This window comes from Oryctolagus cuniculus, chromosome 8 (genome assembly GCF_051225735.1).
Source record: "Oryctolagus cuniculus isolate XC-2025 breed Fujian yellow rabbit chromosome 8, ASM5122573v1, whole genome shotgun sequence".
Lineage (NCBI taxonomy): Eukaryota > Metazoa > Chordata > Mammalia > Lagomorpha > Leporidae > Oryctolagus > Oryctolagus cuniculus.
This window is the reverse complement of record NC_142874.1, coordinates 36,293,440-36,316,849: the sequence shown is the minus strand read 5'-3', so window position 1 is coordinate 36,316,849 and position 23,410 is coordinate 36,293,440. Positions and strand designations below refer to the sequence as shown.

Below are 23,410 nucleotides of genomic sequence, written 5' to 3'. Positions count from 1 at the left end.
TTGCTTACCTGGCTTAGTAATATCATCTACTTCTTTTTCTTGGTAATACAAGATGGACCCTTAAAGAAGAGGATGATTTATTGCCCATCTTTTAACCCCAAATTTCAAGACAGTATTTGGCACACAGCCATTGTAAAATAAATGCAGTGTTTAATGTAAGGGGTTGTGTTGAGCCCGATCTTGAACACTGAGGCTGTGCATAGATGGAAGAAAAATGTGGATCATCACAATCTGCTATTGGTGAAAAAATGGAGCAAATGGAGTTCACTACAGGACATGATTTTGTGGCAAAGCAATTTTGTTTTATTTACTTAGCTGTGAGGTAGTATATTTATGGGAGCCATTATCTTAATGATGTTGATCTGAAAATATGTATGGCTAATAAGGGATTTAGATGCAAACATCAGTAGGCACCTGGAAATTTCTTCAGAAATGCAAGTTAGTGATACATGTAGGTTTTTTTTTTCTTTTTGCCTTCGTGTTGTTGGGAGAAGCTATCTTAACAAGCCTCAAATAATGTTGGTACCCTTTCCAATGGAGGATATTGAACTGTGTCCGGTCCCTTTTTCATGCTTATTCTTTCTTATGTTTGCTGGAGTGAATTATTCTTTAGCTATCCTGTGGGCTCATTTTAGGATATTTTATCTTATAAACAAAGTAAGATTTAAAGCTTGCAGGTACAAAATCAGTAGATTATCACTGCAATGATCATTTCGGTTTGTCATCGAATTAATCTGATTTCCAAATCTAACTTATCCTTGGGTATCAGTGACACGGGGTTTGTTGTGAGGCTTGTTCTGGTTTATGCAGCCTTAACCTAGAATAAGTGTCTGCCATATCTAGAGTTGAATAAAATAGATGATGAGCAGTAGTCATCCCCATCAAGCCCTAGTAATTGCAAACATGGTGAGAGGACAAGCTAACCGTTTGTGGTTTTGAATATATTTTTCACTCTGGCATACATAGATTCAAGTCATCTTACTGAAATATAATGGTAGGTATTTGAGAACCCTTTTTCCAAAGCATTGTTCTTAATCATTTTCCTTTAATGTTGTCTATCGTCTAGATTGTACATTGTCTCTTGTTACTAGTCATTTTAAGCCAGAAGACTGATTCAGTGGTAATGCCTAATTGACGCAGCTAAACAGTTAAAGCTGATTCATTCCTGTCTTTCCATATAGGAATCACCATATGTTATGATGAAGAAAAATCATGAAATGCTTGAAGGCAATGAACGCTATGAGGGCTACTGTGTTGATTTGGCTGCAGAAATTGCCAAACATTGTGGGTTTAAGTACAAGTTGACAATTGTTGGGGATGGCAAGTATGGGGCCAGGGATGCAGACACGAAAATTTGGAATGGGATGGTTGGAGAACTTGTATATGGGGTAAGTATATCTCTATTCACAGATAAAGTCTGTGATTTGAACTCTTGTTTGTAGAATGTCACCCTATCCTGCAAAGTATTTGTGTCCAAGCTTGTTGTTTTCCCACATTATTCTAGAAATAGCTAATTCCTTTTGAAAATGTGGAAGATTGAAGCTGAAGCCAGAAGTAACCATGCAAATTAACTGAGGCAGCATTTATTTCGTCTGTCTTGAAGCATATGGCCTATGTGTATTATGCAAAGGGAGCAAAGGCATAGATGGAGTATAGATGGGTAATACTCACAGTCAAGGCAAATGGGTATAGCATGTATTTATAAAGAAGAGGGAAATTTGGGTAACAAATCACTTTTCATTTGTTCTTTACTGGGACTCTACCAAGGAAATAACCATCCCCATTTCTCTGATATCCTTTATTTCCCCTTTGACCCAATGATGTAACCATGATTCCTTTCTGAACGTGACTCCATATACTATTACTTTCCTTTGTTTCCCTTGCAGAAAGCTGACATTGCAATTGCTCCATTAACTATTACCCTTGTGAGAGAAGAGGTGATTGACTTTTCAAAGCCCTTTATGAGCCTCGGGATATCTATCATGATCAAGAAGCCTCAGAAGTCCAAACCAGGAGTGTTTTCATTTCTTGATCCTTTAGCCTATGAGATCTGGATGTGCATTGTTTTTGCCTACATTGGGGTCAGTGTAGTTTTATTCCTGGTCAGCAGATTTAGCCCCTACGAGTGGCACACTGAGGAATTTGAAGATGGAAGAGAAACACAAAGTAGTGAATCAACTAATGAATTTGGGATTTTTAATAGTCTCTGGTTTTCCTTGGGTGCCTTTATGCAGCAAGGATGCGATATTTCGCCAAGGTTGGTTACTCACTTGCTTCAACTTTGTGCATTTTAGGTCTCAAGTGGATATTCATGGTGTTTATGAATTCACTCTAAAAAGGTAACCAGCTGCCGACTCCTTGTCCAAATAGTTTAAGACTCTTACAGGACATACTCTTCCTGTCGGCATAAGTCTGTGAAATATTTGAGCAATGTTCTTCGAATGTTGGTCATATATTTCCCTGGTGAAATTATACACACCATGGAGAGGCTATAAAATGCATAAGGTTCCTATCATTCCATGCCTTCTTGGAGGGGTACCGTGTTTTTGCTGCATATTCTCATTTTACAGTCATCTGTGTGCTGATCCACAGACCTGTATATGGGAAAATGGGCAACATTATTTGTTAACTACAAAAGCAACAACTTGCTATACAACACTTCATTGGCACACATCTCATCTCTTCTATTTTCCCATCATTAGCTCATGGAACTGATATGAAAGAAATATTATGAAATTTATTTTTTAAGGTTAGGTTGCTGGATTAAAAGGAATGTATGTTAACATTTTTCAAGTATCTAGAAATACATGGATGGAACTAATGAGTCATTACAAATGGCTGTGCCATTTTGGATGGTATTATATCCATATCATGGAAAAACCTCCTATACCTCTGTTATCAGTATATGTTAATACCTGCACTAGAATATCTAAATATAATAAATGTCACAAAGCCTAGATTGTTTTCTCGTGTTACAAATATGAATAAGAGTAATCAGCACATGTGGCCCTTCAGAGGAATACATAATGCTTTTCCTGGTATAATTATTTAACATTTAAAGCCAAAATTATGATGTCTACTGGCATATTTTAATTTGGGCTTGATTACCTTTCTTTGATTCTTAGGGATACATATTATTATCTCGTAAAGGAGGTGCCTTTTCAGATAGTTTCACTGTATTTTAGTTTTTGAGAATTTTTGGGAATAACAAGTCATTAATTTTAAAAGAAAACTATATGAGCTCAAAACTTTCTTGTTTTCTGATCTTTTTCATATAATGCACAATTAGAGATGAATTAAATACATCTTACAGATAGACTTTCAATGGCTTAATTTCTAGTAGTAGGTAGTTGTACTGGTGGTAAGTTTTAAAATTTGCTATTTTATAAATTATGTATATCTTAAACATCTTGGTTCTATCACATCCCCTCTAGCTTTTCTATGGGAATGACATTTGAACTAGACACTTGCCAGTGAAATTTACTTGGCATGTCATGTAATTGTGTATATGTTTATTTCACCTCTCACAAAATATATGATTCATAGTTTCATCTCTGTATTTAGTTTATCTATTTTAAGTTAAAGACATTTTAATATGTCTCTATTAATAAGGGAGGGGGACTGAACACATTGTGGTCCCAGGTAACATTTTGCTCCATAAAATACTAAGGAAATGGTTCATCTTTGCTAAGAAGACTACTGAACTATCATATTACCTTAAGTCTCAGATGTAGTACAATTATCCTAGGATGGTATAAGCTGTGAATGTCTTTAGAATAAGTAATAAGAAGTGTATGAGAGTTCATTAAGACACAGGATATATTGGCCTGGATTCCCAAATAAAAACTTTGGGTCTTTTTGCCCTGTTCCTCGTGTTTCTGGCACTATAGACAGCTGTTTTGACATTTGGTGCTTGTCAAAGACTGGGAAACCTGTTTGCAGGTAGGGTCTAGAGTGCCAGGCGTATTTAACCACCTATAATATCAAAGAATCCACCATGACATATAGATGCCTTCCTACATTCATCAAACATGCTTCAAAATAAGGTCTTTTTTCTTTGCTTTTGATTTCACTCATGAGTCATGAAGCACTACAATTTCATAGGTAGTATATTTTTTTCCTGGTGAGATAAACAGATTTTAGATAGCATATTTTTCCTTTTTATTGATTGATATCTTTTTGCCTCAGAATATATGTGAGCAAAATTCATTTTATTAAAAAAGAGATACATATTCTTTCCCTTGATGCTACATGTGCATGTAAAAATTGACCCTGACACAGAGTATTGTCAAATTTAATGATTTTTTATATGAACCAAACCATACTTTCTTGTAATTCAATGATAGAGATGATCAATAAGAGAAAAGCAGTTTATTACCTTTAAAAACTGTAAGTGTAAAGGTCACTTTAACAATGACTTTTAAAAATTTAAAAACATTTATCATCACTTTGCAAGTAAAATACAATACAGAAATGTACACTACTGCTAATACATTTAAATTACAGTCTAGAATTATTGAATAAATTGACTTGGTAATTTTCTTGAAATTAAATTTTACACTGTCTTCAACTATAAAATAGTTTTCTAAAGATTAAGACCACAGAAATTATGAAAGAAATATGTCACAAAGACTGTTTTTTTTTAATTCTTCTACTTGCTTCTGTTTCTTTCCTAAATCTCTCTAAAGGAATATAAAAATGTATAACAATTTTAAATAATTGTCAATAGGGATTAAAAGAAATGATAGTATATACACATTTATTTATTCCTTGTTGAAAGGTATGGCTTTAATTATAGAAGTCATTTTTATTGTCACCATAAAATAAAATTGAATTTGTTGCTCTGCCTAGGATTCTCAGGAACTCTTTCAGAAGCATGAAAGGATAGTTGAAAAACATATAAAAGTAAATAATAAATCCCTTAAGTATGTTTCACCTTTGAGTGATTTATCTGATTTATCAACTCATATACTTTGTGAGATATCATGTATATTTTAAATCAATTGGCCTATTTAATCCCATTAAATTTAATAAGCACTGGAATAGAGGACGACTTATGATTTTTAAATTGGCTTTATTGTTACAACTGAAACAGATGTATATTATGATTCCTAAACATATTGTAAACTAACACGCTATGCATTGAGTCAAAAGCAGTTACTATGTAAGTAACTTTTAAGAGATTTGAGCAGTCAGAACTGAATTGCCTCTTAAGCACAGCATACATATATAATTATCCCTCTATTATGATGAGATAAATAGTGAATATTTTGAGAGTGGCTGAGTGGCTGAGTCCTTATAAGGGCTTTTCTAATAGAAAAATATATGTGAATTTTTTTCAGAATACAAGTTAGATGCATGTAACACTTTCTATCATTTCATGCCTACTTAATTCTTAGCATCTCCTTGATATTTGGTGTTAAATGTTATTATACTAGATTTGTTTTTCATTAAAGTCTCTCTCTCTCTTCTCTCAGCATATTTAGCAACTGCTGTTTTTTGAGTGGTCAACTGGTTTGTTGTATAAACATTGGTCAATAATTTGACAATATTTTTTAATCAAATGGTGTTTTTTCTTATTGCTAATTATGAGGAATATCAGCTTAGGTCATATATTGCCAAATTTTCTTGATTTATATTTTTGGAGATGTTACTTCTTCACTGTAGCAAATCTAGACATGCATAATGGAGTTGTTTGTGTAGGAAATAGTTTATAGGTTTGTTAATATCATTCAAATTACTATGCATAGAATTACACTACATATTTCAAAATATTAGAATAAATATCTATAACTTCATCTACATTTCTATATTTACCTACTTCAGGGCTTAAAGTGAATTAGTGGAAATCTGTTTAGCATCTGCAAAGGATTGTATGTAGTAATTTGTAATATCAGAAGTACTGGTGGGAATTATGTCTGGATAAACATTTATATATCTAATTTATTTTCTTTGGGTTTTCTTTTTTTCCTAAGCAGGAGACACAAAGGAACAGGGTCATGGCAGTTCATTCCCTGAAGGCATCTGTTTCTTATTCATTAAGAATTATATTTTGGGTCATATCTTTGTTGTTTCATTTTTCTTCTGTTTCCTCTCCTATATTTTATTTAAAACCTATTTATCTGCATACACACACACAAAAAATGAAATTATTCATTCTTACTGAGAGTTTTGAAACTTCACTGACTGAATTAAAGGGAGAGTTCCCTTGGCATTTAAAGCTACATTTGCGATCCATAGTCTTTTTGTTTGAAAATATTTTTAGGAGTCTTGCTAGTGATCTTTTTTCATATTTCTTATGTCATGGGTGGATAAAGTAGTATGAGGGTTGAATATATTATTTGTACATTCTTGAAGTTGCTTCATTATGGAATTTCACTTCCTGTTTGGGTATTATAACTGTAAAAGAATCCCAGGAGTCTGAATTTTTGGCATCTAGATGTGTCTTCAATTCTAGTTAATCTGTCTCCGTGTTAAAAATGTTTGATAATATCCAGTTTCATTAACTAGCACATATATTGAAAAGTTTTAAATTAAATATGCCCTAAGAAGTCAATATTTGCGTATTACTGCTAACTTGTTTTTTTTTATTAGGTCATTCATTTCACTTTACAAATCCATTTCATACTTGTTATTAGATCCCTCTCTGGGCGCATTGTTGGAGGTGTGTGGTGGTTCTTTACCCTGATCATAATCTCCTCCTACACGGCTAACTTAGCTGCCTTCCTGACTGTAGAGAGGATGGTGTCTCCCATCGAAAGTGCTGAGGATCTTTCTAAGCAAACAGAAATTGCTTATGGAACATTAGACTCTGGCTCCACTAAAGAGTTTTTCAGGGTAAGAGATTCTGCCATGCAGCTTCCTATTTTTTTTTTTTCCTAACATTTAACTGTTTAAACATTGCCCCCATTTTCATGGTCTGTACAAAACTGCGGTGTGGTTTACTCCATCTCCTCTCTAACAAAATGTCTATTTCTGCTCTAGAACCTGTCATTGTTGCTGACCGTTCCCTGTCCCTATCCATAACTCTACCTGTAATTTCTGATTCCTAAATCCTCAGGAGAAAAACCACAGTGTTGCAAAGAAATCTCTGTTTTATTAAAATTGATTGTCCTTTTTCAAACAAAATTGAAATATATTTCGATTATTATTGCTTTTTAAAATGAAAGTATGTTGTCTTTGGTTTTAATTAAATGACTGCATTGATTTTACATAGTTTGAAATGCCTACATTCAAACCACGAATTACAGTATGTCAAGAATATCTGTGTCAAGAAACAAATCTGTTCATACATGAAAATTCTGAATTTTTGTGCAGATCCTACAAGGAAAGTCTTGAAAAGGCCTTCAGCTTCCTAACTTTTAAAATGCGTAGTATAAGTATGATGTGTCCATTGGATTTAGGTTAAGTTTTTCTTTTACTTTGTAGCTTTGTGTTCTCTGTTTTAGGATAAGTTTATACATAGGTCTGATGTCAATATTATTTTATTTAATTTTACTAATATTTCTATAGAAAGGCTTTTTTTCTATTAAAATGGTTAAATAAACCGGACTTTTGTAGTTTGGTTAGGAACCTTAATTACCATGAAGCTGTGGTCTATCAATAGTTTTTTTTTTTTTAACTCTAGTGCAGGTCTACATGTGATGTTATATACAAATTTTCTACTAATGACTATTATCACTGTTGGACACATATATATATAATAGTTATATGAATACTTTTGATGTAATGCAGGGCTTTCGCTTCATTGTTACTTTGGAATTATTTATTTATTTATTTATTTATTTTGACAGGCAGAGTGGACAGTGAGAGAGAGAGAGACAGAGAGAAAGGTCTTCCTTTGCCGTTGGTTCACCCTCCAATGGCCGCCACAGCCGGCGCGCTGCAGCCGGTGCACCGCGCTGATTCGATGGCAGGAGCCAGGAGCCAGGTGCTTTTCCTGGTCTCCCATGGGGTGCAGGGCCCAAGCACCTGGGCCATCCTCCACTGCACTCCCTGGCCACAGCAGAGAGCTGGCCTGGAAGAGGGGCAACCGGGACAGAATCCGGCACCCCAACCGGGACTAGAACCTGGTGTGCCGGTGCCGCTAGGCGGAGGATTAGCCTAGTGAGCCGCGGCGCAGGCAATAACTTTGGAATTATTAAAATAGTTTAGCATATTGCATGTATCTTAACTCAGAAGTTTATTTTCAAGCATTTTTAGTTTTTGTACCTGACATGGCTTGCTTTTAGCTTATTCAGAAAAATGAAATTCTCTCTTGTGTTAGTAGCTTTTCATTACTTTTACTAATTTGCATTAATTTAACTAAGTCATTACTCTAACTAGTTTTCCTCGGTGGAAGCTCTAAGAAGGCAAGAATTTATTTTGATTACAGTTTCCAGGTTTACAGTTCAAGATTAGGTGGCCCCATTAGTGTGATAACAGATGAAAGCTGGCTGTGGTGGAGCCTGTGCTGGGGAACGATCTTATGGTGGCCCAAGATGCAGAGAGAGAAGCTAGGCAGAACTCAGCTTACATAACCAAGTATCTTGCAAGGATTTCCTTCCAAAGGCAAATTCCCACTGACTTCAAGCCCTGGCCCTGGTTCCACCTCTAGCCACCATAATTAGATCAAGTCTCCATCCTAATCCATCAACCACTAGCATTAATCTATTAACTGTTAACATGAGACTTCCTGGTTTAAACACTGACATGAGTTTGGGGAACCAAGTCCCGTTCAGTCCATAAAATCCCTGCTGATGTGGATGGGATCTCTGAATGACGAAGGAATCTACTGCTTACCTTGATGATCGTCATTGGTTCTTGTCACTGTGTCCCTTAAGTAATCATCTATTGGGAGTTGCAGTCATTGTCTTGTGTGAGCTACAAAACTGCAACTCCTTTCCAGTGCCACACACTCACATTCCCAGAGCTTTTCAGTGTATCTGAACTCAATCATCACAGAACCTTGTGTCTCCATCAACAAGATGCCGGGATACAGGATTAGTGTACTGAAATTCCCCCGTAGACAGGTGGCTGTGAACAGAGTGCTGCTACTCTTGTTTCAGCACAGAGAGCCACTGAAGGCCATGGAGCTGAAATGCAGCTGGAGGGGTTCTGCTAAGTTATGAAGCTTACGGTCTCTAGAGTAAAAGAAAAATTACGTTGGGCTTTTCTGCATACTGATGACGTCTATTAACATAGCTTCCAAAACAGTTTCTTTGAATCCTTGAGATTCAGGGCAATGATTTGTGTTTGCCTTCTACACATTATTAAGCTGAAGTTCAGATAATTTGGGGAACAGACCCCATTCAGGCATCTAGTAAGTGTGCCAAGATCTACTCCTAACCAGGGCTCTTCCCATGCACTGTTTATTGTTGTTGTCATTTTGTACACAAGGTCTCTGGGTTTGTTTCATTGCTTCTCTGCTCTATTTGTGCTCAAATCTATTTTATATAGCAATACTAAAGTGTCGGCCAGCACTGCAGCTCACTAGGATAATCCTCCGCCTGTGGCGCCGGCACCCTGGGTTCTAGTCCCTGTCGGAGCGCCAGATTCTGTCCCGGTTGCCCCTCTTCCAGGCCAGCTTTCTGCTGTGGCCTGGGAAGGCAGTGGAGGATGGCCCAAGTGCTTGGGCCCTGCACCCGCATGGGAGACCAGGAGGAAGCACCTGGCTCCAGGCTTGGATCAGCGCAGTGCGCTGGCCGTGGCAACGATTTGGGGGGTGAACCAATGGAAGGAAGACCTTTCTTTCTGTCTCTCTCTCTCACTGTCTAACTCTGCCTGTCAAAAAAAAAAAAAAAAAAAAAAAAAAACCAAAATGTCAGTAATGCTCAATGCTCCATCAGATGCTTACAATTCTCAATGTATCTAAAAGAGGACCTATTGATAAAATGACATTGGCTAGGACTCAGTGCATATAACACTAGAGGTAGGTAACCTCTTCTTATTTAACAAAAGAGGAGAATGGGCTCAAAAATACTCAAAAGCCACACAATTTGTTCCCTTTGTGCCAGTACAGGAATAATAACATAAACAGCTTGCAGCATGAAAGAGAATGGGAGCTTGTCATATTAATACTTTAGTAGAAATACACATAAGGCATGGTTTTAATTTGCCCAGTTATATGAACACAAGGTTTATTTCCTCAAGTAAGATTAAATTTAAAAAGTGTTGCTAGTTCATGAAGAATTTTAAGCTGTTCTGTTGCCTGGATTATTAATTTGGTGATTTAGTGCTGCGATGGTATATTGAGGACTACCTTATTTTTGACACTGACACTGACACCGTGTTAGTTAGCTTTTTAGTACTGCAATGAACTACCTGAAGAAGGAAAGAAAGGTTTATTGAAATCAGAATTTTAGAGACTGACAGTTCCGATGGCATGGTGGAGCAGGCTCTGGCGAAAGCCTCATGGCAGATGACAGAGTGCAATGCAGAAGAAGGACCACCTGGAGACAGGAAGCAGAAGGAGACTGGATGAACTCAAACCCAGGCTTTATAGCAATCCTCTCCTGAGAACCGGAGTGTCCACACAAGAGCTGCACGCATCCCTGAGGCCCTAAGGACCTCCCACTGAACCTCACCTCCTAAAGCTTCCATGACTCCCAGTAACCACCACCACGTGGAAAGCCTTTAATCTGTAAATCTTTGGGGAGAATTGAGCTGAGATTCAAACCCTAGCAGACCATACATTTCCTTAGGTTGTTATGACTGTACAATTGTATCTATCAAGTCTGATACCTTTCCATGGAGAGGTTATTGCATTAGTATAGGAAAGTTGAAAGAATGGGTTTTCTTTGAATAAATATTTATATTCACAATATGCTATGTAAATGCCAGAAACATTTTTAAAGCAATACATACTTAATTGTCAGCAACATATTTTCCTTACATTTGGCAATCTATTAGCTGCCCTATGAATTTCAAAGTTTCTGGTAGAAAGTACTACAAAGGGAACTCATCTTGATTCTATTCCTAAAATTGAGATTCATCACACGGCTTGGGGCCATCTGCTTGTTCAACTACCCTTTAGCAGTGGGGACTTTCAGGGCTTCTGTGTAAGGTAGATTCAGGACAGGATGAAAACTAGGAGATTATCATGGGCTCAGCTGACCAGGAAAATGGATATAAATGCAGTGGGCTGAAGCCAGACTGAAGACATGCATTGTATGCCTTGTTCTCTGGCCATCTGTTGTGCTTATTTTCATTCCCAAGATTCAGTAGCTAATTACACCTGGAAGAAGAAAAGTTTGCTATTTGCTAATGTTTAAAGTTCTAACATTTATGTCTCATAATGTGACTTAATTCAAATTTTTTCATATCTTTTCTTTATACTCTGCTACTACTAAGCATTGCATTACTTGTATTTTTGTTCCCTTTTCTGCTATCACTGAAAAAATTATCAAGTTCACCTTCCATTTTCATCACAGTAAGAGTTTTAGATTTTTGCATCAAATAAATGGTTTGAGAAGTTAGATCATTGCCTAAATGAAGTAGCTGAACAAGTCAAAATAACATAAGACCAGTAGAGATAAATGATCAGTTCTAAAATAGAATCAAGAATTTTCAGTTCCCAGTGTTTTGTCTCAGTTTCATAAAAGTAATATCTTTTTTAAAGAAAGATTTATTTATTGGAAAACTGGAGTGAGGGGGGTGGAGAGAGGGAGAGAGAAGGAAAGATAGAGGGAGAGAAACTTTCGTCTTTGAGTTCACTCCTCCAAATGGCTGCAAAAGATGAGGCAGGGCCAGGCTGAGGCCAGGAGCCTGGAACTTCAACTGGGTCTCTCTTATGGGTGGTAGGGGTCCCAGTACCTGGACCAACATCTGCTACTTTCCCTGGTGCATTAACATGGAGCTGGATCAGAAATGGCGCGGGGTGCCAGCTACTCATATGGGTGCCGGTTTGAGTCCAGGCTACTCCACTTCCGATTCAGCTCTCTGTTATGGCCTAGGAAGCAGCTGAAGATGGCCCAAGTCCTTGGGCCCGTGCACCTGCGAGGGAGACCCAGAAGAAACTCCTGGCTCCTGGCTTTGGAACGGCTCAGCTCTGGCCATTGTGTGGCCATCTTAGGAGTGAACCAGTGGACCTCTCTCTCTCTTTCTTTCTGCCTCTGCCTCTCTGTAACTTTGGCTTTCAAATATGTTTAAAAAATATATAGAGCAGTATTGGCTGTAGGCATCACTAGTTACAGCTTAACAGCTTAACTCTCTGTGTCACAACACTGGTCTCATCCTTGACACTGGTCCTATCCTTGTTGAGATGAAAACAATTTGTATCACATTTTTTAAAGAAGATTTATTTATTTATTTGAAAGGCAGAGAGGCAGAAAGAGAGAGAGAGAAAGAGGTAAGTCTTCCATCAGCTGGTTCACCCCAAAATGGCTGTAACAACCAGACTGGGCTGATCCGGAGCCAGGAGCCAGGAGCTTCTTCCAGGTCTCTCATTGGGTGCAAGGGCCCAGCCATTTGGACCATCCTCTGCTGCCTTTCAAATGCACCACCAAAGAGCTGGACTAGAAGTGTAGCAGTCAAGGCTCAAACTGGCAACTATATGGGATGCCAGATCTGCAGGTGGTGACTTTACCTACTATGTCACAGTGCCGGCCCCTTGTATCACATTTTAAGATGAGTATTTAAGCTACTTTATACGAACTTGCTTTGTAAGGGGGTACTTCAAACAATTCATGGAAAATACAGTTGAAAGATAATGTGGAGAGGGCATGTGACCTGGTGAGGTGCCCACACTGTAAATCAGAGCACAGGGTTCAAGTCTTGGATAAGGCTCCGTCATCCAGTTTCCTGCTGAAGTACACCCTGGGAAGCAACAGGTGATGGTTCAAGTCATTGTATCCTTGCTATCCACATGGAAAACAGATTAATTTCCTAGCTTCTGGTTTTGGCCTGGCTCAGCCTTGATTATTGTGGGTATTTGGTGATTAAACCAGTGGATATCTGTCTGTCTATTTTATCAATCTGTTGGTCTGTTTTTGTCTGTATTTTGAATAAATTAATAACTAAAAATTTTAAAGAACAATAAATGGTTAAAGAAAATGTAAATTTTCCATGAAATTTTTAAAAACCCCTGCACTGAGGTGATGCTTATGGATTAGTTAAAGCCTAAAATATTTTCGTATTTCAAGTAAATATTTTAATAGTAAACAAGGTTTTCTTATTTAAAAAGATTTAAAAGGAAGAATTACAGAGCGGCAGAGACAATGAGAGGTCTTCCATCTGCTGGTTCACTCCCCAGATGGCCTCAATGGCTGGAGCTGTGCCTATCCGAAGCCAGGAGCCAGGGGCTTCTTCCAGGTCTCCCATGTGGGCGTAGGGGCCCAACTTCTTGGGTCATCTTCTACTGCTTTCCCAGGCCATAGCAGAGAGCTGGATGTGGAGCAGCCAGGTCTTGAACTGGCACCCATATGGGTTGCCGGCACTGCAGGTGGTGGCTTTACCCACTACACCACAGAACGGGCCCTAACAAGGATATCTTAATACTACTTTAAAAAGTCAGTGCATATATAATAGTTTTAGAAGTCCAAATTAAGCTGTGCATTTTCCAATTTCAAATCATCAGTGATAATCCATACATTGAACATGGATGAACTATTTACTTTGTCTTCTGGAAAGGGTGAGTTAATGGAGTACAGTGGTACAACCTCTAAGAGATACGATGAAAGTGGTTGGGTCTTCACTGTCTGTGAGTTCCAGCCTCTGGAACTCAGAGTGAGCAATCAAGAGTGACATTGTTGGGGTTGCTGATAATCCTTCTAGAGCTAGCATAGCATACCTTTAATTAATAAGGAATTAGACTTTCAATTATAAATCACTATTTTTAGAGATTTACATTTTTATTTCTTCTCCATAATAGTACAGGTCTTGAATTACATCATTTTGTATAAAAAAATTATGTGATAGTACCTATATTATTTACATGCCTACATACTTAGATGTTTTAAGATAGGAAATAACTTTTGTATATAAACCTATTCTGGGCTTATCCATCCATGGAATGCAACTATTATCTTGTAGCTAAGAAGCACCTCTTGATTCCTAGACCAAATCCCCCACACGATAACCTGTTTCTCTCTCTTTCTCTTCCTTTCTTCCTTCCTTCCTTCCTTCCTTCCTTCCTTCCTTCCTTCCTTCCTTCCTTCCTTTCTTTCTTTCTTTCTTTCTTTCTTTCTTTCTTTCTTTCTTTCTTTCTTTCTTTCATGTGACTGTGCATGTGTCTTTATCTTTGTTGTTGTTTTGAGAGGCAGAGCAACAGATAGAGGGGTGGGGATGTGGGAGCTGTGGAGAGAGATCTCCAATTCACAGATACGTTCCCCAAATACCTGCAATGGCCTGCAGGGGTTGGGCCATGCTGAAACCGAGACGTGGGGGCTCCCACAGGGTGGCAGGGACCCACCAACATGAGACCTGCTGTCTCCAATGTCTTCGCTAACAGGAACTTGGAATCAGGACAGATATGCATCCCAGGCACTGGAATGTGGGATGTGGGTGTGTTAACTGATGTCTTAACCACCATGCCAGCTGCCTGCTCCTGAAATCTGTGCGTATCTTCTGGTTCTTTCTGTGAGGGACGCAGGGTATCCTTGCATAAAGGCTCCTCTTTAATTATACTTTTGTTAGAATGGTAAATTCTAAACCATTGCCAAAATAAGGTTAACCCCTTCTCATTTAGTTATTCCAATTTCTGAAGACAAATTTATCATGATATAATCCATTAAACTATACTGTGGTTACCCAGTATCATAGACTTTTACAGATGTTAGACATAGTATAGACGATAACCAGTAAACTAATATTAGTGTAGCTGTTGCTTTCCAGAGTGAAAGGACAACTTTGAAACTTCCCATATGTATGTGGTATATCATAATTAAAATGCCAGAGAATGAAAGTAATTGATACCATCCTTTCATAAGCAGCAATTCTTTCACCTCACCCTGGTATTAAAATATCCTATATATATATATATATTAATGTATATTGAATATTATTGCAATTAAGTAAAAATGTTCTGGCCATGTGAATACATACCTATATGTGTAATGCTTTCCTTATAATCACATTTTCCTCTCAGTTATTCCAACAGTACATCATGATCTCTTTATTGATATGCTGTATAGAACAGGTTTTTCTAAATCATGGTGATTCTCCATCCTTATGTTATTATCTCTGGCACTGATAAGGATTTCTCTTCCATGATTACCTGTGTCAGCTATTTCTGTATAGCTCTCTGTATATCAGCACATGCACATATGCATCTTTAAAATCCTTTGGAAATGAAGTGAGTGTCGCCATATGTATTCTATATATGGAGAAGGTTATTCATCTCAAAGTAGACTCTTTATAGACCTCTCGCCCTTGCTAAAGTGTTTAAATTGTTTCTAAAAAAGTAGGTTCTGAATAAATGCTAAGTGTGAATAAGTAATCAATAAATACCATGGTATGCATGTCTTGTAAGTCACCCATGCACAGTTAGTCACATGCATTACAAGTGTCTTTGCTTTAATGATGGCAGAATGGTGTAGGCAGCTGACAGCTCTTACATGGCCCAGCCTTCGTGAGATGATCCAGAACAAGTTGAAATCATCTCCACTCTCGTTGGCAGCTTTTCTTTCTCTGACATTTTAATTTTTCTCACCATTTCACAGAACATCTGATGAATCATTGACTTCCTAAAGACTTTAGGAACACATTTAGCCTAAGCTACCTGGAGACAGCCTGCATTCTCTCATTTCAGCTGATTCTAGGCAGATGAACAGTATAGGAAAGGTCCAAATTTTAGAAGACTTTGCGTTCTTTACTTTAAAAATGATTGCTCAGTGTAAGGACAGCGCTTTTCATTCAGTAGATCTCGAGCTTCAAAGCAGTAGAAAAATAAAGGCATGTAGAGGAGATCATACTGAACTGTGTTTCTGGAGGCTGCAATGCAGTGGGGTCTGTGTGGCTTGCTGAAGCCTGATTATTGTGCAAAGTGGTAGCTTTTCCCAGGGTGAAGGGGGGGGGGTTGGCCATTCTCTTTCCCACAGCCCTTCTCTACTAATGTCACTGAGCCCTTTAACCATCCAGCTGTGTACGTTAACAAACTCCTTTGCCATATGCAGGTTAATAATTCGACTCCAACCAGCTTGCAGGATGTTTTCTGTCAATGTCCTTTTTTCAACACTGGCATAGCACTAGGACAGTCAATCCACCAGAAAGATGAAAACAGTACAGAAATAATTTAGGATTTGTTTCTCATTTCAAAATCCTTTAAAATCTCTTCTTTAGATGCTTCAGAGAGATGAATTTCAGAATTTATTGTATTGGTACTTTAGATAATTTAGTGTTCAATTCTCTGTTCTTGGGTTTAGGTAAAAGAATCATCTCTGCCTATCTGTGTTGGATTTTATGCAGCAGTTGCTATGGTAATATACAGTCCCAGGGCTCTGTAGAGAAAAGACTAGGATTGTGCAATCATTTAAATGTCAGCTGAATATAAATATTGTTGAAAATTTTTGAGGGGCTTGCATTGTGGCACAGTGGGTTAAACTGCAGCTGATAATTGCCATGTTTCAAATCAGAGTGCTGGTTCAAGTTCCAACTCCTCTGCTTCCAACCCAGCGTCCTGTTGATGTTTCTGGGAAGGTAGTAGATGATGATCCCAAGTACTTTGGCCCCTGCCACCCCTATGTGAAACCCAGATAGAGTTCCTGGCTCCTGATTACAGCCTGGCTTATCCCTGGCTGTTCTAACAATCTAGGGAGTTAACCAGCAGGTGGAAGATTTCTTTCTCTTTGCCTCTCCTACTCTCTGTGTTTCTCTGTCTTCCAAATAAATAAGTAAATAAATAACTCTTTTAAACAAACCAACAAACACAAAAGCAACCAGAAAAATTCAAGCAATTGTCTAGGAAATACAAACCAAATACTGATCAAATTGCCTCAATGAATCCCTTTGTATGGACCTTGAAGATGAAAACTAGGACATGATGATCTCTGGCTTCCTACGTAAAATATAAATTTGAGCACATTTTAGCATAGTAAACACATTTAAAAAATTGGCTAGAATTAAATCTTGTATATTATTATTAAAATAAAATTTAAATAAAAAGTTGAGGCATGCAGAAAATTAAATACACTAAGCATTAAAATATATTACATTATATTTCTATTTTTAAAAGATTGTTTTATTTATTTGGAAGATAGAAACACAAAGAGCGGGGCACCGGATTCTGTCCTGGTTGCCCCTCTTCCAGGCCAGCTCTCTGCTGTGGCGTGGGAGTGCAGTGGAGCATGGCCCAAGTCCTTGGGCCCTGCACCCCATGGGAGACCAGGATAAGTACCTGGCTCCTGCCATTGGATCAGTGCGGTGCACCGGCCGCAGCACGCCAGCCGCAGCGGCCATTGGAGGGTGAACCAACGGCAAAGGAAGACCTTTCTCTCTGTCTCTCTCTCTCACTGTCCACTCTGCCTGTCCAAAAAAAAAAAAAAAAAAAAACCACACACAAACAAAAAACACAAGAGAGGGAGAGACACACATACAGAGAGAGACTTCGTCCATCCACTGGTTCACTGAGTACCTAATGTACTCAGTGGTTGAGGCTGGGCCAGGCTGTATCCTGGAGACAGGAGCTTCATTCAGGCCTCCCATGCAAGTGGCAGGAACTCAAGGAGTTAAACCACGTCTGCTGCTTTCCCAGGCACATTAGCAGGAAGCTGGATCAGAAGTGAAGCAACCAAGATTCAAACCCGGTGCTCACATGGGGTACTGGTGTTCACGTTACAGGTGGCGGCTTCACCTGCTGTGTCACAACACTGGCTCCCGTCACATTGCAATTTAACGTAGCTAGCTTATATAAATGAGAAGCAATCTTTTCCTCGCTGTATATGTAAAGTCATTGTCAATGTATGATTTTACTCCAATACTTTTCTTACTAGAACTTTACTTATAATATAGCAAAAAGAACAGACTGAAGTTAAATCCTTTCATGTTAAAGTCAAGGCTTAATGATGAAATAACTGATCTTTTTTTTTTTATCAAGAAGATTTAAAGCAGGGTCTTTAAATTTTATTTTGTGATACATTTACACTTTACACATGTAGATTTAAAATGGTAGTTGAGAGAAAAATGGAGAATGTCTTGAGGGCTTTGACAAAGCAATTCATATTAATAAGTCAATGGATTTATCAGGTTGAACAGACATTAGTGGTAATCTCCCTGGTACTGTCTGACTTTTCAAAACATTTTTACCTTTTATGCTACTTACTCTGAATTCCAAGTCTTTTGGTCATTTGCTTATTTATTTAGTTAGTTATTTTAAAGATTTATTTATTTATTTAAAGGCAGGGTCACAGAGAAGCAGAAACAGAGAGGTCTTCCATCCTCTGGTTCATTCCGCAGATGGCCGCAATGGCTGGAGCTATGTTGATCTGAAGCCAGGAGCCAGGAGCTTCTTCCAGGTCTCTCACATGGGTGCAGGGGCCCAACTTCTTGGGCCATCTTCTACTGCTTTCCCAGGCCATAGCAGAGAGCTGGATCGGAAGAGGAACAGCCGGGAGTAGAACCAGCTCCCATATGGGATGCTGGCACTGCAGGCAGTGGCTTTCACTGCTATGCCACGGCGCCGGCCCCATTTGCTTATTTTAAAATCATATTCAATCATTTGCCTACCCCACCCCCAACCTCACCAAAATCATAGTTTCTATATTGAAGTGCCATCTGGCAGCCTGGCAGTGGCACATGTAGGGATAAGCACTAAAGCAAATGCTAAGTACTTAGCACAGTGGTGAACTTGCTTTGGGAAAACCAATGCAAATGGTCCTGTAGTGTGCCTGTTTTCTAAAAACAACAGTGCTGTGCCAAACATTAGTTTATAATGAAAAGAAACCTTACAGTCTTTTAAATTAGAATAGGCAGCAGAACCAACTTTTCTCATAATCACATACATCTTTCAATTGCTTAAACGTATGCACACTTAAAATGCCATATTTTTTATATCTGTTCTTGGGGTTAGATCAAGAAGCTTAATTAAAGCATTTTGGAAGTTACTTCTCACAGTGTAGATAAATTGTTTCCGGCACATGTTGATTGCTCTATTAGGACCTTGTTATCATTCAACAAACACAGCGATTTAATTATAAGTTACTACCCCATACTGCTCATATTAGAAATATTAGATTTATTGTGTTAACCAGTTAAATCTTAAATCTTATCAGTTTCCTTAACATTCAGTTCCATTTCATGACAGTTTTGATTGATAACACTTTTGAAAGTTCTTATAAAGTTAAAATTGGCCACCTAATTATTCTCATTCATTGGCTCTCATTCTGACTTGGGTAACTGTTTGCTTTTTTATACGATGAATACATCAACTAAAGGAGAAGAACAGGCATCTCTTTATTGAATTTTCTGTTAGCCTAGGAATTCTGATTTCCCTCAACCATTCCTTATTATGTCTTCAAACCCTTTAATATGGTTTCAATATCTTTTGAATATAGTTTTGTCCATGTTTTTCTTCTAGTGTGGTATCTTAGTCTAAGTCTTGATTTTATCTGTGCAAAGAGGATGGTGGCCCGATCTAAAAATTCAGATTCCAGATCAGTTTCATCCTGGACACAAGTGTTCTTTGGGCAGCAGAGTGTTTACCTGAAAAAAGAAAACAGAAACAAAACCCACCCTTGACCCAGATCATGTCTTCTCCAGTCACTCCAGTCTCACCAAACTCTATTATCCCATGCCTGTTTTTTTCATTCATGTTTTCTGCCTGATCCTCAAGATATTTAAATTGAGAAATTAAAATGCTTTTATTTAGAATCAATAATTTCATTTAAAACCTGTAAGTGTGTTAGCTTTTTTAGGTAACTGCATTGAATTAATAGCTTATAAATTGGTGGTTTATTGAAAATCTGGGTGATTTTCTTATATATCGTGCTAAGTTTATGTATTCCATTCTGCAAATAATAATTTATTGATACCACACAACAGATTTTGCAGTCATTCCTGTTAAATTTCATCTTGGTTTTTGATTTATTGATCCCAACCTTTAAAATTGAAATGCTTTTTTCTGTCACCTGCCATAATAATGAATGCATTTCAGAATGTTTGCCATTTACATCTTCATTAACTTTTTTATTAAAATACTTCATACAGTGGGACTATGTGTGGAATCAGTGATATATACAAGCCTTTGTTCAGATCAGTTTTGTTTATTAGTAAGTAATAAACAATACTTTTTGAGTATCCTTTATATTTTCATCAAAGTACATCTACTTCTGAAAATCCTAGCATTCCATCTCATCCACATGGATAATTAATGGAATGTTATGCAAATACATCGGTGATGATCAAAGTATTCTCTGTTCACAAAAGATCATGAATGGGTAAATTAAGTAAACTTATTAAAGCATGAAAGATGTGGTCATATGTTCTTCCTTGTGTATTATCAATTTGTATTATATCACATGTATGCATATATAGTTAATACCTATGATATAGTTCATAGGACATTCCAATAATGGTATAGTTTATCATTTATGATAAATGATAGTCCTCTGTGGACTAACAAACTATGCGAGGCAAATTACTTAATCTTTCTGAGTCTTGCTCCTAAAATCAAAGGATTGGATTGGAAGATGTGATTTTTTTTTAAGTTCTATTCTAGTACTAATTGAAAAATGTAAGCTCCTAAAAATACTTACAGCCTTTAATAAATACCATTTCAGTTTTTAAGATGGTGAGAAATTGCATCATTTTAGTGCTACAAACACAGTTTAATGTGAATCTCATTAATATAGTTTGGAAAGTAGTTTTATTTAAAATGATAGATTAACCATGCAGAAAAATTCTTATAAAAACAAATCAAACCACTTCTCTGTAAAATATTTTATTAATGTAACCCTTAATAAATACTAAATTTATTGCAGTTTAATTCAAAAGAGAGGCATTGGAGTCAATGTTGTTGTGCAGCAGGGAAAATGGTCCAAGTGCTTGGGCATCTGCCACCCAAGTGGGAAATCTGCATGGAGTACTTGCTCTTGGTTTCGGCTTATTCCCGACCTGGCCTGGCTTCCATTTGGGGAGTGAGCCAGCAGATGCAAGCTCTCTCTCTCTCTCTCTCTCTCTCTGACTATCTCTCTCTCTCTTTGTCACTCTGCCTTTCAAATAAATAAATAAATCTTTTTTTAAAAGATAAGCACTGTGATTCGTCATAGGAAATATTCATAATTCCCTCATACATCTAATTTTAATGATTCCTAAAATATTTTTCAATCACTTGATTCATGATTTCATGGATTTAATAATGGAGTATAAATCTTTTATTTCTGATTCACAAAATTTCATCAGAACTTTATTTATTAGAAATACCTGGGGCTGGCACTATGGTGCATTGGGTTAAAGCCCTGGCCTGAAGCACCGGCATCCCAGATGGGCACCAGTTCTAGTCCCAGCTGCTCCTCTTCCGATCCAGCTCTCTGCTGTGGCCTGGGATAGCAGTAGAAGATGGCCCAAGTCTTTGGGCCCCTGCACCCAAGTGGGAGACCCAGAAGAAGCTCCTGGCTCCTGGCTTTGGATCAGCATAGCTCTGGCCATTGCGGCCATCTGGGGAGTGAGCCAGAGGATGGAAGACCTCTCTCTCTGTCTCTACCTCTCTCTGTAACACTTTCAAATAAATAAAAAAAATCTTTAAAAAAAGAAATATCTAAGGAGATATTTTAAATATTCACTAGCATACACTGGCATTTTACCTTTTTAACAGTTGAGTCATCCCTTAACTATGCTGCTTGTCTATTTAGAGGTAATTTTCAAAATAAACAACATACAGTCAGGTTGAATCTAGGGAATTGTGTAGTTCTTCCATCATTAGAACGATCTTCAACCTTCCAATATCTTTGAATTAAGCTAAAATAGTACTGAATTGTAAAGCTTGATTTTTCAATATTTGGCATAACCATATACATTCTGGTGAATGGTGTTTTAAAGATTGTAAAATTATTTTTATGAAGCTATTATAGAGCAAATTGTAGTAGGAGAAAATAGTATAGCCTTACCTGGAAGACAGGAAGTTAGTGAAAGAACAAAAATGCACAGTAAGAATGTATTCGGACTCTTCCTGTTCTGAAAGTAGCTAAAAAACTCAAGTCAATAAATTTCTTGCACTAATGAATGATAATTTTCGATGTAATAGCATCAGATTTATAAATTACCTTACTTACTTTGGCCAAATCTGTACAACAACAGTTCTTGAAGAGCTATGGTTATGAAAGCATGTCATTACTTTGATAAACAAGCAAACAATAAACTAACAACTGAGAAGCAAATGAAGTAATTCACTGAAAAAAACATGTACGTTACAAAAATTCTGATAATGGAAAAATCACTTTTGTCATGATGCAGTGTCAACACAATGTATTTTAAGGTTTTAGATAATTTATAGATTTTATCAATCCAGAGTCGCATCATAAAATCCCGTTCAGTTATATAAATAAATATATTTATACATATACTTGTATATTGTAATACATGTGAATTCTCTGCCAAAAAATGACCAGTTTAACTTAACAAAATTCACATGTCTAGATTAACATAACTAAAATTAACTAACATAACAGAATTTGTATATCTTCCAAATAATTCCAATCTGCAAAGAAGCAGATCAAATAGCTCAATCCAAGTACAGTAATGACTGCATTTTTTCTAGGTTACCTTTTAAAATCTTCTAATCCTTGGAAATGTATTATTGTATTCATACTTCAAGGGTATTCTTTTTTTAAAAAAGATTTATTTCATTTATTTGAAAGACAGAGTTACAGAGAGAGGTAGAGACAGAGAGAGAGGTCTTCCATCCCCTGGTTCACTCCCCAGATGGCCACAATGGCCGGAGCTGCGCTGATCCGAAGCCAGGAGCCAGGAGCTTCTTCCGGGTCTCCCATTTGGGTGCAGGGGCCCATGGACTTGGGCCATCCTCCACTGCTATCCCAGGCCACAGCAGAGAGCTGAATTGAAAGAGGAGCAGCTGGGACTAGAACTGGTGCCCATCTGGGATGCCGGTGCTTCAGGCCAGGGCTTTAACCCACTGTGCCTCAGTGCTGGCCCCCTTTAAGGTTATTCTTAATACCAGTATGGAAGCGTTGTGACTGAAACACCAAATATCTTTCTAAAGTCTTTATTTTTCTCTGATGGGCATCCATAGTTATGAAGTATTTTATATAAATTTTAATGCTCCAAAATTGATGATTCATACTTGGAATATTAATGTGTTTAATGGATGATTGGACAAAACAATTGTGTGATTTTACTTTGTACTTTTCTGTATTAGCCTATGATTTTTCTCCAAAAGATTTTAACATCATTTTTGGTGGGAATTCACATTACAAAAAAACTGTGATGTAATAATATTGCATGCTGTTTAATCAACATCAAGCTCTCATACTGTAGCATCATC

General features: G+C 37.4%; 1 protein-coding gene across 9 annotated transcripts in view; it reads left to right on the top strand.

Annotated features, from left to right (window-relative positions):
- The window catches only part of GRIA2 (glutamate ionotropic receptor AMPA type subunit 2), a 170,834-nt gene that overhangs the window by 135,246 nt on the left and 12,178 nt on the right, over positions 1-23,410 (top strand). For all 9 annotated transcript variants that reach the window (XM_089302277.1, XM_051819909.3, XM_089302275.1 and 6 more), the window contains exons 10-12: positions 1,182-1,388; positions 1,887-2,257; positions 6,639-6,837. In XM_089302277.1, the coding sequence (XP_089158403.1) occupies positions 1,182-1,388; positions 1,887-2,257; positions 6,639-6,837 (777 nt within the window). The remainder of the gene's footprint in view (positions 1-1,181; positions 1,389-1,886; positions 2,258-6,638; positions 6,838-23,410) is intronic.